This window comes from Columba livia, chromosome 10 (assembly GCF_036013475.1).
Source record: "Columba livia isolate bColLiv1 breed racing homer chromosome 10, bColLiv1.pat.W.v2, whole genome shotgun sequence".
Classification (NCBI taxonomy): Eukaryota; Metazoa; Chordata; class Aves; order Columbiformes; family Columbidae; genus Columba; species Columba livia.
This window is the reverse complement of record NC_088611.1, coordinates 2,344,613-2,361,833: the sequence shown is the minus strand read 5'-3', so window position 1 is coordinate 2,361,833 and position 17,221 is coordinate 2,344,613. Positions and strand designations below refer to the sequence as shown.

Genomic DNA, 17,221 nt, shown 5'->3' with positions numbered 1-17,221 from the left:
ATGACACGAGTTACAGCACTTACCAACTTTTACCATTACTACGTGAGACTTTACTGAAGCACATGTTATCTTCAATGAAAACAGTTCCTCAGAATAACTCTCTTACAGGATTATGTGGCTGGAACGCGGCAGTTTTGAATCTGGAAGTGAAAGCCACTAGCAAGGTTATTCCAACAGAAGGAAAATTAATGCACATTGCAGAGGAAGAATTCTTGGATAAGAAGGAAAACTATACTAATCTGCAGCCGCTTACAGGCCATAAACAAGATGTTTTATAGAGGTGGCTGAAGAATTACAATTGGGTCTATTAGAGCACTGGAGAGGAACAGCCATCAGGGGAAAGCCTGAAACAAACTCTGCTGGGTGGGTGTAAGGGCCATGGTTTAGTGCTCGGTTAGGTTATGGTTGGAGTCAATGATCCTGAGTGTCTCTTCCAACTGAAATGATTCTATGATTCTACAATTAATTCTGTGTTACAAACCACTGACAGCAAAACATAATTGTTTCCTAAGCCCCTGCAGAATGGCTCAATCAGAATATGAATACAAGAAGCACTTTTGGTGTTTCACCTCATACAAGATGTATAACTCTGTAATATTAATCAATTTAACTTGTGCTCAGAAAAATTATTCCAGTAAGTAGCACATACAATGTCTTCCAAAACCCAGACAGAAACTAACGTATAAATAGTGAGAGGTGAGAAGAAAAGGAAACTGAAGCGCAGCCAGATGTTCTTGTTGCGAGAGCTCATTCATTTTCTCCTCAGCTCCGCTCCCATCTGCCCCAGCTCCTGCTCCAGGCACGGCCGGAGGAGCCGGGCGCCGACACAGCCGCACACGGCACACGCTCCCACGGAAACACACCAAGAGCAGCCCAGTGACATACCCAGACCTGAATAAATCGCATTAAGTTGGCTTAAAATTTAGAATCATAGAATCATTTTGGTTGGAAGGGACCCTCAGGATCATTGAGTCCAATCGTAACCTTGCTCTAGCACTAACCCATATCCACGGCAAATGCCATTTTTTCCCATCTGGTACTCCTGCCCCTTTTCTGTAGTGCTCAGTGATGACCCTGTGCTGAGCACTTACTTGCCTTTTCAGTTATTTTGTTTTGGTAACCTGTTGACCTTCCTGACACCACCACAGGCACATCTTCCATTTATAAATATATAAAGGGTGAGTGTCAGGAGGATGGAGCCAGGCTCTTCTGGTGACAACCAGTGACAGGACAAGGGGCAATGGGTTCAAACTGGAACACAGGAGGTTCCACTGAAATTTGAGAAGAAACTTGTTCCTGGTGAGGGTGGCAGAGCCTGGCCCAGGCTGCCCAGGGGGGTTGTGGAGTCTCCTTCTGTGCAGACATTCCAACCCGCCTGGACACCTTCCTGTGTAACCTCATCTGGGTGTTCCTGCTCCATGGGGGGATTGCACTGGATGAGTTTTCCAGGGCCCTTCCCACCCCTGACATTCTGGGATTCTGTGATTCCTCTGTTTCTTCCCTGCAGCTCTCTCAGAAGAGCTCCTGTACTGGTCCTCCACGTCTGCTGGCCGACACCAGGCTGCAAAGTCCCCGTGCCGGGCTGCAATGACCCCGTGCCGGGCTGCAGCCACCCGCAGCCACCGCAGCATTCACAGGTGCCATCCCACCCCAGCCCACAGCCCTGGCCTCAGAGAAATGACACTTGTCCCCAGCTGCAAGGCACAGAAGGTGGCTGCTAGGGAAGGGGTGGAGGAGACACGCAGCACACGACACGGAAAATCCCCAGTGAGGTCCAGCAAGAGCCAAAACACGCAGGAAGGTGAAGGCGCAGCACAGATGTCTAACGCAGGAGAGGCGATGCGAATCCTTCTTGAAACAAAATAGCTAGATAGTGACCTCATACAAAATAAAGCTTATCCGCAGCACTTCCCTTACATGTCCCTGAGACACGCTGCTGTGCCCAGTTCAAACAGCCGCACGGGAAAGGCACACAGCGCTGCACGCAAGCCTGCCACCTGTGCCGCACCGGACGGGAGGCACAAGCAACAACCTGCCCTCTGAATGGCACCAGGTTTCATTTGATGATTCTCATTATTTTTAAGATGTGTATTATACACAGAGCAACAGCTCACAAGAGCATCAACTTCAATAACATCTTTTAAAAGTTACTGAAGGAAATCCTCCCCATTCATGTTAAAAGGTGTTAAACCCGGAGTTGTTGGAGATATAAACGTTTACTTTAGTACCTGGTAATTCAAAACTAAGGTCAAACAACTCGGAGGCCTTTTGAATGCAATCAGCATCCCTGCGACTCACAGAAGGAACACAAAAGCAACCAGCACTCATAGCATTGAGGGAGAAGGAATTATTGTTCCATGTGGTTTTCTAAATTGCATCTTTTTTGGTATATGGGGCAAAACCCGGGAACTCAACATGCAAGGAGCAGTCACAGACCCAGCGGTTCCGTAACGTCACTGCTCACAGTTCCATCACCGTGAGGTGGGTGGCGAGTCCCCAACACCCCACGTGTCATGTCAGGGCAAACACGAGGGGCTCCGGGGGGACATCGCAGCTCCTTGGGCAAGGGAGGAAAGGGGAATACGTGCAGCAGAGGTTTGCTGGTCCTAAATCGTCCTGGTAGCACAATTACTGTTGTCCCCTGTCCCTCTCTCAGATGTTGGCTCAACGCCAGCACCACCAGGGCTGTGGGATGGAGGTTCAGAATTTTTGTGGTGTCTTTGGAAGAGAGTCGGTCATCTCAGGCACAGCACACACAGGCAATGGTCAATAAAACAGAAAACCTGCTCACACACAAGAGGATCTTTATAAAATTCCAATTACTGCTGGCTTGTTACCTAGTAATCCCTAAGAGGTAAGAGACATTGCTCACTGTGAGGCCTGGGGTAACGGAATTACAGATCCTTCCATGAGTAAGCATATGCTAGAAAGCTGCGCTTACTTGGCCTACACATTTGAAACTGTTCAAAAGGTTATTGTCTCACAAAATCTGGACCAGAAATTACTACTTATATTTGCCTTTTTCTAACAAGGAGCTACATTCAGGGTTGTTTTTAATTCCTCAGTGTTCAATCAGAATACTACAAACACTACTGCAAAGAAGTCTCATTGAAATTCTGTTTTTTGAAGAAGTACATGCATACAAAACATATACTCTCAGATATGTACTATAAATAAACAGCAAACACGGTCCCCTTGAGAAACCTGGGGATCCTAACAGCCTTGTCTTTTCAAGTGGTTAACTAATTTGTACATGAAAACACCTATATTATTTTCATAGTTTGTCTCCAGCATGTTCTAATTTCAGAATTGAAATCAAATGTTCCTGCTGCAAATGATGGATGGAGCTAGTTCTTCACAAACAATAATGTTTACTTCTACAAAGCATTATGCAGGATGGGTTTCCCAAAAAATTTTGGAAGGTTAGGTGCTCTACTCCAGTTGAATTTATTATTTCAAAATATAAGATTGAAACTGTCTTGGTAACTACGTCCCATGAAGTTAAGGACATCTGAAAACCCCAACCTGTGCTCAGTGTTCCCGTTTTGCTGCAGCGAAAAGAACTTGGTATATAAAATGCACCATCAACAGACGGGAAATCTGGCGACACCACATCGTCACACTGTGTGCAGGAAAAAAGACCTTGCTCTTCAGAGAGTATTTAACGATGGCAAGACCAGCAAGATCTGAAGGAATACGCACGTTTGTCCCACCTTGTACCGCACACCGGGCCTGCTTGCCGTGGTCCATGCTGAGTTGCAACCTTAGCCATAAGATCACCCCAAAGTGTGCTTCATTGTAAGAGCTGATATATTCATTTGAGGGGCAGGTCAGGAAGACAGAAATCCACCTTCTCAAACAGCTCGAGTTACTAGATTGCCAGGTACAGGGGGTTAAAAAGAAAAGATGTCAAGACCTGAACATTTCTGTAAGTTGTTACATGTCTGTATACACCGGACTCTGACAGGTTATGCACACAGTTTTTCGTAAAGCGCAGTGAAACTTGGCACAGGTAATTCTGTATCCCAGGCTTGCGCTTGCACCACTTCACAGACCTTCACATCTTTGAGAAAAGATCCTCTAACTACTTTCACTAACTAAAGACAAAGAGCTCCTGGTTCAATATACAGCTGCCACTTAAAATACTCCATAAATAAAAGCCTGACACAAAGTATTAACTAAGAGCTCACGATCTTTAGTTAGTATCTCCATTTTAGCAAGTAGATGCACATGATGAATGGAAGAAGTTCTGTGGTGACCAGGGCTTGGGCTCGTTGAGGGAATTCTTGCAAAGAAAGAATAACACACCAAATTTGAGTTCACAGCTCCGAGAGGCACCCTGAACCCAGCCAGCTGGAAAACCAGCAGCAGCTCCCGAAACACAACCAGACGAGCAGCAGCCGTGCAGCAACACATCCAGAGATCACGTAGAGACAAACCCCAACCCAGCCCTGACCCAGCGGTCAGCCCTGCGGATCCCTGCTCCAGTTCCTCAAGCGGGACTATTCAGAGAGCTTGATAGAGGCTGAATGTTGCATCCACTGAAAGCAAGAGCTTTGGAAACAGAAAGCAAGGCCAGATCTGGAGATGTGATCCCTTTGGCTACTGGTTATTGCAGTGTCTGCAGACGATCAGCCTGGCTGTCCTCCTACATGTTGGTGCATGTTTTCATTTCCCTCGCACCCTTTGCTCACAAATCCATGCCACAAGCAATGCTCAGTGTACAAACACTTGAAATTACCGGTCTTGTTAGAAAGGAAAGAGCCAAGAGGGCCCATCCCAGCACAAACTGTTCCCTTCATCTTGCTGTCCAACCCTGGCTGCTACTTGTGCTCTTACATATTGGAAGGAAGACACATAAAAAGACAGAGAAACATGAGTGTGGTGACTCCTGCAGCTTGGGCAGGTTTCCTTCCACACACAGCGTGCAGGGGACAGACCTGGCTGTGCCTTATCCCCCCTGCTTGGCTCGAGCACAAACCTGAACCAACACGTCCCTGTCCGCAGGGCCGGCTGGCAGGGCCCAGCACCAAACCAGACACCCTATGAATGCTGGCTTTGGCAGAACAGATCGATGTATTTTGAAATTCTCTCTTAAAACACTTATTAATTTTATAGTATTTTAGTCTTCCTCTTTCTGTAAGTATCTCAGCCTGCCTTAGACCCACTCGTGCAATCTGCCTCTATAATCTTGCTGTCTCAGAACTGTAACTACTAAAGAGACAACGGCCGCTGTCACCTGGAGCTGTGATTCATGCTGATTCACACTTGCTGGCCTGGAGGCTTTTTGTCCCCACACTCCACTCTCCAGAGGTTTATTTTTACTTCTCAGTTATCCTAGTTGGAGGGCTCAAAGCTGATATTTTCCTGCTGCGGAGAGAACCAGGACGAAGCAGACAACGTCGGATTAAGCCTGAGGTAATTCAAGTAAATGTGAAAGAACACTTCACCTGATACAAAAAAACATTATACAAAGAAATTTCCAACACGGTTTGTGTTTCTGACGCACCATCCATTGCATTCTCCCACCTCCAGTGCATTTTACGGTGGCAACAGAAGGGACGAAAAGTCGGTGTGCCCATGGAACGCCTCGGAAACCCTCACTGCTTCACGGACCTCAGTCCCTGTTGGTCCTCAGTGCAGAAATTCAGGGTCGTCTTTCTTCATGAGCCCCAATATCAGCAAACATGCAGCAGATGGGTTGGCTGAAATCTCAATCACCTCCTTAGAAGTTACACAGGAGCCTCCCAGAACCTGATCAGGATTCCCATGCAATAAATGCCATTCTCACATCCACTGATCTCCGCTCGCAAATATTTACTTGGTGCAATTTACTTCAGTTGGAGAGCAATTATCCTTATCTCTAAACACGACCATGATAAACACATCCCCAAGTGGTGACTGTTTTAAGTGGAAAAATACCTCCATTCGGAAACACAGTGGCTCCAGCTAGACACAAATTGCCTGCCAAAACCAGAATGCAAATCAGAAAACATTCACAACAAGGCTGTTTCCTACCTGAGTTGCATGTATGCAAGAGACAGCACTCCACTGGCAGAACATAGAGAAAGGGGAAGAAACAAAAAATAATAATTATAATAAAAAAAATGGGGAAATCGTAACAAACCTTGACAGTAAGACAGTCTTGTTTAATTCCATCCCCCCATGTTCAGAACATTTTTAGGATGAGGGAATAGGAAATACAGAAATTAAACCTCCCTCTGTTTGCTGCTCTTGCAGTAAGTGACAGGATAAGATCAATGTTTGGAAAGAGACTGTGTGAAGAGAATAGTCTCTATGCATCAATCATACCCCTTCCCTTGGTGAAAGTACTTCATTTACACTTCCTCAGCTGATTAATTACTTCTACTTTACACTTACAGTTCCTTTAGGAATGGAGTAATCAGCATTTGCCACAGACACTTCAATAGGTTTTTAACTTCTAAATGGAGCACCTTGTTGGACACTGGCCCTGTGGGTTCACACAGGAGGTCCCCGGTAAGTCGCTTTGCTCAGTTCCACTTCAGACTTGAACTCCAGCTCAAACCACCTGGTCCCCTGTGGCACAGCTCAGTGTAACCCCACTGGAGCCTTTGGCCATGCTATACCAAGAGAAACACATGACATCAAGTGTTTAATTCCCTCATTCCTCCCTGACAAAAAACCTACACCGCTCGGATCACACACAAAATTCATAGGCTTTGTTTCAACTCCATGTTCCTAATTAAAAGGAGCAAGTCATGCTTGTATGTGATCATCAAGATTAACGATACTGTTGTATACCTGCAAGCACGGTCACTGAAGTCACCTTCACATAAGGCAATCATCTGCAAATCATTGTAAACTATGGCAGGAGTCGATGTTGTCACCTGGATAACAGAATCATTTTGGCTCGAAAAGACCATCAAGATTATGGAGTCCAACCATAACCCACCCCTGGCACTGCCCCATGTCCTGAGAACCTCATGTCTGTCTGTCCAACCCTCCAGGGATGGTGACTCCAGCACTGCCCTGGGCAGCCTGTTCCAATGCCCCACAGCCCTTTGGGGAAGAAATTGTTCCCACATCCAACCTCAGCCTCCCCTGGCGCAACTTGAGGCCGTTTCCTCTGCTCCTGGCGCTTGTTCCTGGGGAGCAGAGCCCGACCCCCCTGGCTCCAAGCTCCTTTCAGGCAGTTCAGAGATCAGAAGGTCTCCCCTCAGCTCCTGTTCTCCAGATGGTCCCTCAGCCGCTCCATCACACTTGTGCTCCAGCCCCTCACCAGCTCCGTTCCCTTCTCTCCACTCGCTCCAGCACCTCAAGGCTTTTCTTGGCATGAGGGGCCCAAAACTGACCCCAGGATTTGAGGTTTGGCCACCCCAGGTCCCAGCACAGGGACGGTCACTGCCCTGGGCCTGCTGGACACAGCACCCATCACTGGCAAAACTACTGGGCCAGACCAGCCAAAAAAGGAGAGGGGAAAAAATTCCCAAACCAAATGGCAATTCACTGCAGTCCCCGAGTGACGACATTAAACAGATTATCTTAGCTGGCTGATGCGAAAGCAGTGCAATATTACACCTTGTTGTACATGCTTGTGCCCACCCCCGGCTGGGTTTCGGGTGCAGAATTATGTCCGTCCTGGTGCTGGGGACCCACCCGCACCCCAGTGAGAAGAGCAGCGGCACGGACCAGCCTGCAGTTGTACGGAAACACAGGGAAAAGCAATGCCCAAAAGCAGAAAGAGAATCAAACCACAAAATTAACCTTTCCTGAGCACCAAAGTCCTGCATGTTGTTTCCACCATTAGATTATATATAAGGCATCAGGGATTTGGGAGATGAAAGCTCAGCTACATATAAAACCAAAGTGAGATACATAAAATATAAGTAATGAAGCCAAGTTTTTAACCAAAGGCATCGGGGGTCCAACCACAGTGGAGTTTTGGTGCCAGTACACAGCTAGCGGGGAGAACAAATAAAATAGCCACCTAACTCTGCCTGAATTTGTAGTGGCAGCAAATGTTTCTGCGAAGCTGTGAAGCCTCCCATACTTTTGTAAACTCTGGAGAAAAAAAAAAGACTAAAAAACAAAACAAAACCCTAGAATGTCCCAATAGTCACAAAAATGTATCCCTCAGTGAGCTGACCCCCATCCTGGGGCCATCCCCAGCAAAGCCACCTGGCAGGTTGTGAAAATGAGGGGGATCGATGCAGTCACATCATGCTGCTGATTCCTGAGGGTAGAAAATAAGTTATTTGGCAATTCCAGTAGATTATGCCACTTCACAGATAGATATGCATGTACAAAATTTATGTTTTCATTCTGTATCTGAAGGCAAAATTAATTTTTCTTTCGAGTCTGACTAATATCTTCACTGGCCCTCTATCACTGCTCAGGAGTCACCAACGCGACAGAAGATGGATGTGGTTTATTACTTGAAACATATGGATCTACTCGCATGAGTCACAACTGCATCAATTAAAACAACCAAACGAGTGACAATCCAGCAGACCCATCTCAGCCAAGCAGGCCCCGGGAATCACAGACTGGGGATCACCTGAGAAGACTCTAAAATGGAGTAGTTACCTCTGCTGCTAAACACTTCCACACCAATAGGCTTTCTTAAACACCCTCTTCAAAAAGTTCAGAATGGTTCTCCCATCTTTTCTTTTTGAGAAAAAAAAAAAAAGGCAATTTAACTTTTAATGAATTGTTTTTAAGTCACGTCAGAAAACGGGTTATTGTGTCTTAGTCCCCACTTGGACCCATATATCGTGCACCGCCTTGATTCACAGCTCAGATTAGATTATGTGGTAGCGGCAACAAATATAAGGGAAGAGCTTTGCACTTAACCTGCACGGTAATACTACACAGTGTAAGTCTAACTACAGCTGAACTCAGGGCATCGCGTAGGCAGATTCGTTCTGCCACGTGCATTTGCACAGAGCAGCCGCAGGCGTGAAGGACAGATCCTCTTCCTCGGGTTACACGAACAGCAAGGCTGGAATCCGCTCACTGCTCCCTGAGGACAAGCGGCCAGTCACCCCTGCTTGATTTGTTTGATTCACCTTTCACACCACAAAAGGAGCTAGAAGGAAAATGCAACAGGTACCCGTGAAGAGAAGGTAGCGTGGAGTTAAGGCCTGGAGCGCACTATTATCTATGAAACCTCTTCTGGAGTTGCGAACAGCATCCCTCAGGATGGGCTGTGCGCTCAGCTCACGTTTTCTCTTTCCTGTGTTCAAACCCGGCTGCTCTCCTACAACCAGTGACGTTCTTCGGTAAGCCTGGTTCTAGAACACTGTTTTGGTGAAACCAAGAGTCAAGGTCTGACTCAGATTAGAGCTGCCGTCACTAACTGTGAGGTCAACATTTACAATAAAAACAGAAGCGACAGAAAAAAAACCGCTGCCATCTCCATTCATGGACCTTGTACATGTTTTGTTTGGTGAAGACACATCAGGTGCTGTTTGTGTTGGGCACCAGAGTCTCAGCTCAGATCTGCTCCCCTCTTGCCTCCCTTCAACATCTCCAGTAGATGGCTGGGGCAGCTCAAGATGTTTAAGGGCTACCTGGAAAACCCAGGAAGAAATATCACCGTCTAGGGAGTAATCAGTATTCTCTGCTCAGACTGCAATTATGAGACATCTGAGCCTCATGAGAACATTTTGTGCCACATCTTGAAAAAAGAAGATACTACTCTTGATTTGATGAAAAATGAATTGGAAATATGAGCCGTACACGTGCTAATTTATAGCGATGAAGTTTGCATTCATTCTAGTAATGAGCATTGCATAAAGCGTATAATCAACATTCACTGCAGATGTCAGGAGGAATCCGGAGGCAGAGAGGAAATACGTACACTTGCCACAGTTCATCATAAGCATCATAAACTTCCAGCCCCCAAAAATCACAAAGCAAGAGGCAGTTCTTTTTCTCTCTACTAGTCCTCTGGGGTATTTGAGTGTATCTATCAAGTTCTTGTACTAACGAGCTTAGACAGCCTTTCAACCAGAGGATAAATATTACAACAAGTGCTGTAAATATTTTCCTAGTAGAAGCACAACTGTTTTGCTTCCTCTCCAGCAAAAGACAAAAGCTACAAATGTGATTACATTCACTTGGTAACTGGAGGACCCAAGCAGATAACTAATTCAATCCTTCTGTGTAGAGTAAGACGTTTTCTCTAACATTCCATTAGAAATTAAAAGCAATTAATGGAAGGAAAAGGCCAGAGTTTCACAAATCAACATCTGAAATACAGTTGAAATACCTGAAAACAACATCCACAATCTGCAAAACCAAAGCAAGGCAGGCAATAGTGAAATGGCATCTATTATGTCAAATGAAACACAAACCATCTTCTGAAAGGGATAAAAGGAGGTAACTGGATTGATTTCATGTGTGGAGCAGTAAAAAGAAAAGAATAGTCAATATGCACCAATGTTATTATGAATAAATGTTCTCTAGACATCTACACTGGCAGTGGTTCTTACCTTCTGGTAACCTGGGGTTAGCGTGGATGGAGTTGGGGTCCCCATCTTCCTCGGGATGGTAACGATAAAGCGTCTGGGACTGCTTTTGGGAGGCCTGACTGCGGTCTTCCTTGAGAGCAACCGGAGGAGAGGTTGTTGCGCTGAACTTCACCTTGGGGAAAGCGTTTCCCTCCTGCACCTCCTGGGAAGATTTTGACCCACTGGGCTCTGTTAAGTTCACCTCTTTTAAGTCCAGATGCAGGCTGTTCCCTGGGTCTTCTTTTCTGGCATGCTTTTTCATTTTAGAGTGGAGGGCTCTTTCTTGCTCAGGCCTCTCTTTGTCCCCTTGCTTCCCCTTTGGTCTCCTCTCCAGTTCCTCCAGTTGCTTGGGTGTCTCAGTGGTGGCCGTTGTGTGCTCTGGAGGAGCACTGGTGGTTAGTGGTGCTTCCTTGTGTGTCGTTTGCTGGAGGGACGCTGCCGTGGTGCGGGGCACCCTCTTTCGCTCACTTCTTTCTGTGGCACTGCGAACTTCCGCGGGGACGTTAGGCACCGGCGTGGTGAGCGGCGCAGCCGTTTCCTCAGTGTCCGGATCAGCCGGAGCCAAGGCTGAAGGAGGGATGCTGGCGGGCAGGTAGTCGTAATCCTCGCTTTGCTCTTGGCTGATGCTCTCTTGCTCTAGGTGGGATGAATAACTCCTGTATTTCTTTGGAGACTCCACCTGGGTGTTGTCTCCTTCTGGCGCCTCCTGGTCATAGCTGTACGGATCATCGTAATGCCTCTCTGCTTCGCCGTCCTCAGCATCTATGGGACTCGCGGTGTTCAAGGCGAACGCGTTACAGTCTGGCAGCTGGTAGCACATCAGCTCGCCGCCAGCGTTGGGGCAATGGCAAACCTTGCAGGGCGGCATGTGGAAGGTGTGCCCCGCCACGTACTTCTGGCCCTCGTGGAGGCAACCGATCCTCCCGCACTGAGGACACCCGTCGGCCGGCACCACCGCGTCGATGCAGTTTGGGGGCAGCTCTGGGCACAGCATGAACTGGCAGCTGATCTTCCCTCCCCCCTTGGGGCACGAGCACTCGGTGCTCCCGAAGTCCACGAAGTACGACTGCCCTTCGGGTACTTTGCCGTTGACGAAGCCCACGTTGACGCAGTCGTAGTACTGGTAGCCCTCGCAGGTGCAGCCGTGCTGCAGGCACGTGGCGCAGCACTCGCCCGGCTCCAGCACCTCCTCGATGCAGTTGTCCAGGGGCCGGCACTCGGCGCCCGTGCAGTCGCGCTGGGCGCGGGACACGCCGCCGCACAGCAGCGCCAGCAGGACGGCGTTCCAGCAGCTCTGCTGCCAGCGCTGGCACCTACCCATGGTCTTCCCAAATAACACAGCTCCAGGCCAAACTTGCACCTTTAATGTTGTTTTGTTTTCCTAGAAGGCTGTAGGTTCAGCTCCGGATCTGCAGTGTTGTTCCCGAGTTACCTTTTCTCACAGATCCTAGAGTTATGAAAGAAAACTCTGTTAAAGACCATACCCAGCACATATCCTGTTAAACATTAGAGGTTTTTAAACGTTGGGACAAAATCCAACATCTGGAAACCTAAGTACGAAATTAATCATCATGTCTTCCAAGCATTGTAGGGACTAAGTTTGGAGTTGCATGCTTCCCCCTCACACCCATTTTGAAAGGGAAAGAAAGAAAATGAGAAAAAAAGGTTGTGAGTCTTCTCTTTTGAATCTGTTCACAAAATGTATACATATTTCAACAAAAACGCCTTTATACTTCAATGCCTTTTTGTTAATCATTCTTTCTAGCTAAAAAGAGAAAGATTTTTTGGCAGATAGTAAGTAAATACACAGTTCTTCCTCTGCAGATGTAAGCTGAAGATAATTATGCTTTATGCTTTAATTACAAAGACCCAAATCTTAAGGATCTTTCCTAGACAAAACATAGCCCTGAGACGTGAGAATTTGTCTATACACATGTTAACTCCAAAGAGGAGGAATTTTTTTCCGCCTCTTTCCCCCGCTTAGCAATCTTTCGCACTTCAGTCTTCCGCATTAATGGTAACTTTCTTGCCCCAGCAGTGCTAAGATAGAACTTGTCTGTATATTGTGGTTACTGTGTGGTTAAACAGCATGTTAGCGGTCCTGTAATACAGACCAGAGGCTGGATCCTGAGCTGGCGGGGCTGCACAGCACAGCGCACACGGGACCAACTCTGACCCCACTGCGGGGACAGTGACACCAGCCGAGGACATGGGACCACTTCTTTCAGTTCTGACACCACCGGTACCACTACATAGTGAATTACCACACTCTGAACAGAATACATACATAAATGAGGTGGCAGAATAGCACTTTGCTAAAATGCATCGAGGAAAAGATGCATGTTCAAAATATATATATCTATATCTATATAATATGTATAGATATATATATAATGTATATCTATAGATATATAATATATATCTAACGCATGTTCAAAAAGCTACACGATCAACATGGAAAAGTAGCTAAAACAAAACAAAGTTTGCCTATAGAATTGTATAGAATAAGCACTCTGATTATTTTTCCGGAACCCCTCCCACCACCAAAAAAAATAAAGACCCTGAAACATTTATGTAGGGGGGGAATATGTAGTAACATCACTGAGAACAATAAACCACACACGCAACAGGAATCCTGCCAGAAAACCCATTCAGAAAGATTACCTCTCCCATTCAAGCCAGGCTTCAAGGAGGCTGCTCCGGCGGCGCTGGGAGGCGGCCAGGCCATGGGAAATCGTGTCTGCTCTGATAAGATACGGACAAACCGTGCTCAGAATTTCCACAGTTCTGCCCTGGAATTGGAATTACTTCAGCACGCTGTGCAGAGATACAACTCTTACGAATGTAGCTTTTCTGCTAGTAATTTGAGTATATTAGTTGAGTGTGCTAAAGAATACTCATTGAAGGCAAAATAAAATTGTCAGAAAGCGTTAAGAGTGGCCGGGAAGAATATCACTTCTGCAGAACTGCTCTCAAAAACAGGGTATTTCGTATGAGGGAGAACTTTCAAGATGTTGTGCTGAAATTAATTCTTCAGAATCCAGCCTGGCAATTGATTATTTATCCTACTTTGAGCAGCTTTTCCAGATAATCCAAATTTGTAATGATGACGTAGCATTTGCTGGGAAATCATTAATGGGAAGGCAATTAAAGACAAGCTTCTTCTGTAAGGGTCCCACAGCAGGATTTTGTCACCACCCCCTGCCCTTGGTACCTCCTGGCTTCAACGCTTCAGTGCGTGGAAGCCCTTGGTGACCCTGGGTGCTGGTGCAGCTGGACACAGCTCTGCCCTGGCCGTGTCCCCTCAGCCCCTTGCTGTTTCCAGGCTCAGAAAGCCCCAGGACCCCAACAGGGGCTCTCGGGGTGTCCCAGCCCCACGTTTGGGCACCTCTGCCTGTACAAGGGCAGGGCACAGTGTGGCCTTGGGCATCAGCACCCACGGGCCACAGAAAGGACAATGGCGATCTGCTCAGGTGACCCTATGTTAGCAGAGGGGTTGGATTGGGTGATCTCCAGAGTACCTTCAACCCCAACCAGTCTGGGATTCTGTACCTTGTGTGCATCACCCACCACACATCCTAACAGTCACCGGCTGCTGTCCTGGGGCAGCCCAGCCCGGCAGGTACCAGTGACAACGGTACCAGTACCAGGGAACAGGACAGCCCTGTGAACGGTGTTTGCCTGCCCTGCTTGCACGGTCAGGCTTCCCAAAGCAACCACTCACTTCTCAGGCATTAACTTGAAGCCCCAACAAGAAATCCCCCATTACCTCATGTCCTGAAGCAAGAAGCAGAAAGCCAGTCATGCTTTACACCTTAGCACGCCAGAAGTTCAAGCCCAGCTGAAGGTTTCTCATGGGACAGCCCTGGTTTTGTGAAAGGAGGTGCTTGAGTGCCCTCCCCTGAACCTCCTCCACATCTGCAGCCCCTTTCTGTCCAGGGGTTTGGATGCTTGTCGAGCTCAGCTCCCGTTTTTCCTGCTCCTCTCCTTGGTCCCTTGCCTCTCACCCATGGAGAGGCCCCAGGGCTGGTGGCCCCTGTCCGCCAGTGAGCCCGTCCCTGCTCCCACCCCTCACACCTTCTGCTCAGCCCCCAGTCACTCCCTCTTCACCCTTTCTTTTCTCATCATTCCCACATCCCTCAACATTTGGTTTCTCAAACTACCAACCTCTAAGTGATAAGGCCAAAATCCTTCTAAACCCTTTTTCTGTTGACAACACCACAACCTTCCCTGTCCTCAGGCTCACTTTCCTTCATCAGAGGCTCCTTGTTTCTGGTGTAATGATTCCAACACAAGTATCTCCTTTTATTCCCGTAAAGCATTTCATTTTCCCTCTGCTTTCTCCATCTGTTCCCCATTGCTCCCGCCGCTTTCCCCACCCACCCCATAAACTTGAATATCAAAGAAACAGTCTCTACTTCAGGCACAGAGAAAACCAGCATTGAGCGCAGTGCACAGGCAAGACCACTGAGCCCCACTGACAAATCGCGTCCCCCCAAACAGTGCGTGTGCTGCTGCCAGCCCATGTGGCCCATGTGCTGCCGCCCCTGGATCCGTTACCCCTGCATCTGTCACCCCTGGATCCGCTGGCCCTGCATCCGCATCCTCCCCAGCACCAGAATGATGCTCTGTACACAGCAGCCCATTACTTGGTAACAGCATCAAAAGCTGATGCTGTGAAATAAAGGTGTCTATACCAAGAGGGAAAAATGCACCATCTCTGGAGGACAGGAAAGTTTAATACCAGTACACAGTGTTGCAATAACTTGTTTCCACTAAATATTTTAAGGCTTTCTTTAATGTCCTTTTACACAATACCCAAGGGCTTCACCTTAATGAGAATCAGGTCTTTTTACTCCCAACTCTGTCCTTCACCCTCCCTTTATCAAAGTCATTGACTTTCGCTGCTCAGTTGGGTGGGATGTCACAACAAATTAAGCCCTGCACGCCTAAAATAAAGGTCTTTCAAGGTTCCTGCTGAAAGTTTTACAGCAAGACAACCCCAGTGTCACCCCAGTCCTCATGCACTGCTTGATGACCCAGAAGGCTCCAATTTCCGTCCTTTGTGGAGTTTCCCAACCCGCTGTGCTGCAGATGCTGCTCTGCTTTGGTTCCAGCACTAACCCTGTTGGCTTTAATGAGGTCGGACTGGGCCAGTGCTAAAGGAGCTATTGCCAGTCCTGTGCACACAGAATGTCCCCAGAAAGCACGAGCGCCCAGGCAAGGGAGGGCAAACAGTCTGGATTGGGACTAAGTCCCTCAAAGTCAACAGAAGTACACATGTGAGGTAAATCAGCAGCAAATAGAGGATGGTCAGACTACAGAGGAGTTCCTTATTCCTCAGTTCCTTCTTTAAAAACAATTCCTAGGAAAGGCAAAGCCAAGACGCCTTACGGAAAACCAGCTTAAAAAAAAGTAAGAGTCCAAATGAACATGAACTGCAGGCACACAATTTCATGGAAAAGGAAAAGAGAACGTTTCACATTGCAGATGAAACCAGTATCCGTGGGACAGGACATCTGACAACAGTGACCATCAAAATTATAACTAGAGCTGGCTGAAAAACACCATCCTCCCGTCTCCCGGCAGGGGAAGCAGGGAGAACAAAACAGGATTTCAAAATATTTCATTTGGGGGCTAAAAAGTTATAAATTCTGACATTTTTGCCAAACAATATACTCTGAGTGATTTACTTCAATCAAAGCCATAGCATAAAGTTGAAAGAAAGAATGTCAACTTGATTAAAACAGTTCAGCTCTATTACTTGAAAATGTTGATGAAACCAGTGTGTTCCTGCAGAAGATCTAGACATTTTAAATGCACAACTTCTTTAAATTAAGAGGAGTATTTCATTGGGAGATTCTTTTTCCAGATGGTTTCATTTCAGTGCTGAACCAGAAAGCTTATTCTAGGTAAGCAGAAGTGACAAGAGGCACTTTCCTTCAAAGGCTTCACACAAACATCATCCTTCTATGTAAAGGTTGCCCCAGCGATGGCAGAACAACTGCAGAGGGTGTGCACGTGGGGAAGAGATGCTGCAGGATCAAGAGCATTCTTTCAAATGTTGATGGAATAAGAGGAGGCAGCCATTTATAAACAAGAAGCAATAAACAGAATAAGAAGACAACACCTGCAGGAGAACCCACTGACTTCCAGCTTTGAAGATGTGACTTAACTAGCTGCAGATCCCCACAAACAGGTTTAGATACAACTCTTTACACTACCTCTCAATTCCTCACTAAATTGCCCTTTTTGAGGACGGTGAAAATAGCATAGCTGGTTTGATATACGTGTTCTTTCAAACGGTGTGCAGAGCCAGCAGCAAGCCTGATGTGAAAGCAGAAGGGGGCAGAGGACTATGACCCCCCATGCCATGTCCTGGCAGCACCCTGGGTGACACTGGGGTCAGCACCCCACTCGGCCACTGATCTACACACACAGACACAGGTCTGGCTACGCGCTGAGCTGTGGGAAAGCAAATGCAGCAGCGGCACTCAGCACCTGCACACAAAGCAACTTCATAACCCACACAGCAGCTGTGAACAGCTCTCCCGGTCTCCCAGTGCCACCCAGTCCCCCAGTGCCACCCAGTCCAAACTGGCTCTGCAGGCTCAGGCTGTACGTGACCAGGTACCAAACACGGGTCTGTGATGCTGAATCTCCTCTGCATCACGCTGGTGAAAGCATTGCAAAAAGCCTGGGAGGAGGCCAAAGCGCACGTGCAC

The 17,221-nt window shown here is 47.3% G+C and overlaps 1 protein-coding gene across 6 annotated transcripts in view; it reads right to left on the bottom strand.

Annotated features, from left to right (window-relative positions):
* The window catches only part of FBLN2 (fibulin 2), a 107,018-nt gene that overhangs the window by 58,152 nt on the left and 31,645 nt on the right, over positions 1–17,221 (bottom strand). For 5 of the 6 annotated variants that reach the window (XM_065074896.1, XM_065074899.1, XM_065074894.1 and 2 more), the window contains exon 2: positions 10,479–11,943. In XM_065074896.1, the coding sequence (XP_064930968.1) occupies positions 10,479–11,817 (1,339 nt within the window). In that variant the 5' untranslated portion in view covers positions 11,818–11,943. Of the gene's footprint in view, positions 1–10,478; positions 11,944–13,160; positions 13,241–17,221 lie in introns of those variants that run through there. The other variant, XM_065074897.1, reaches the window with a different exon arrangement.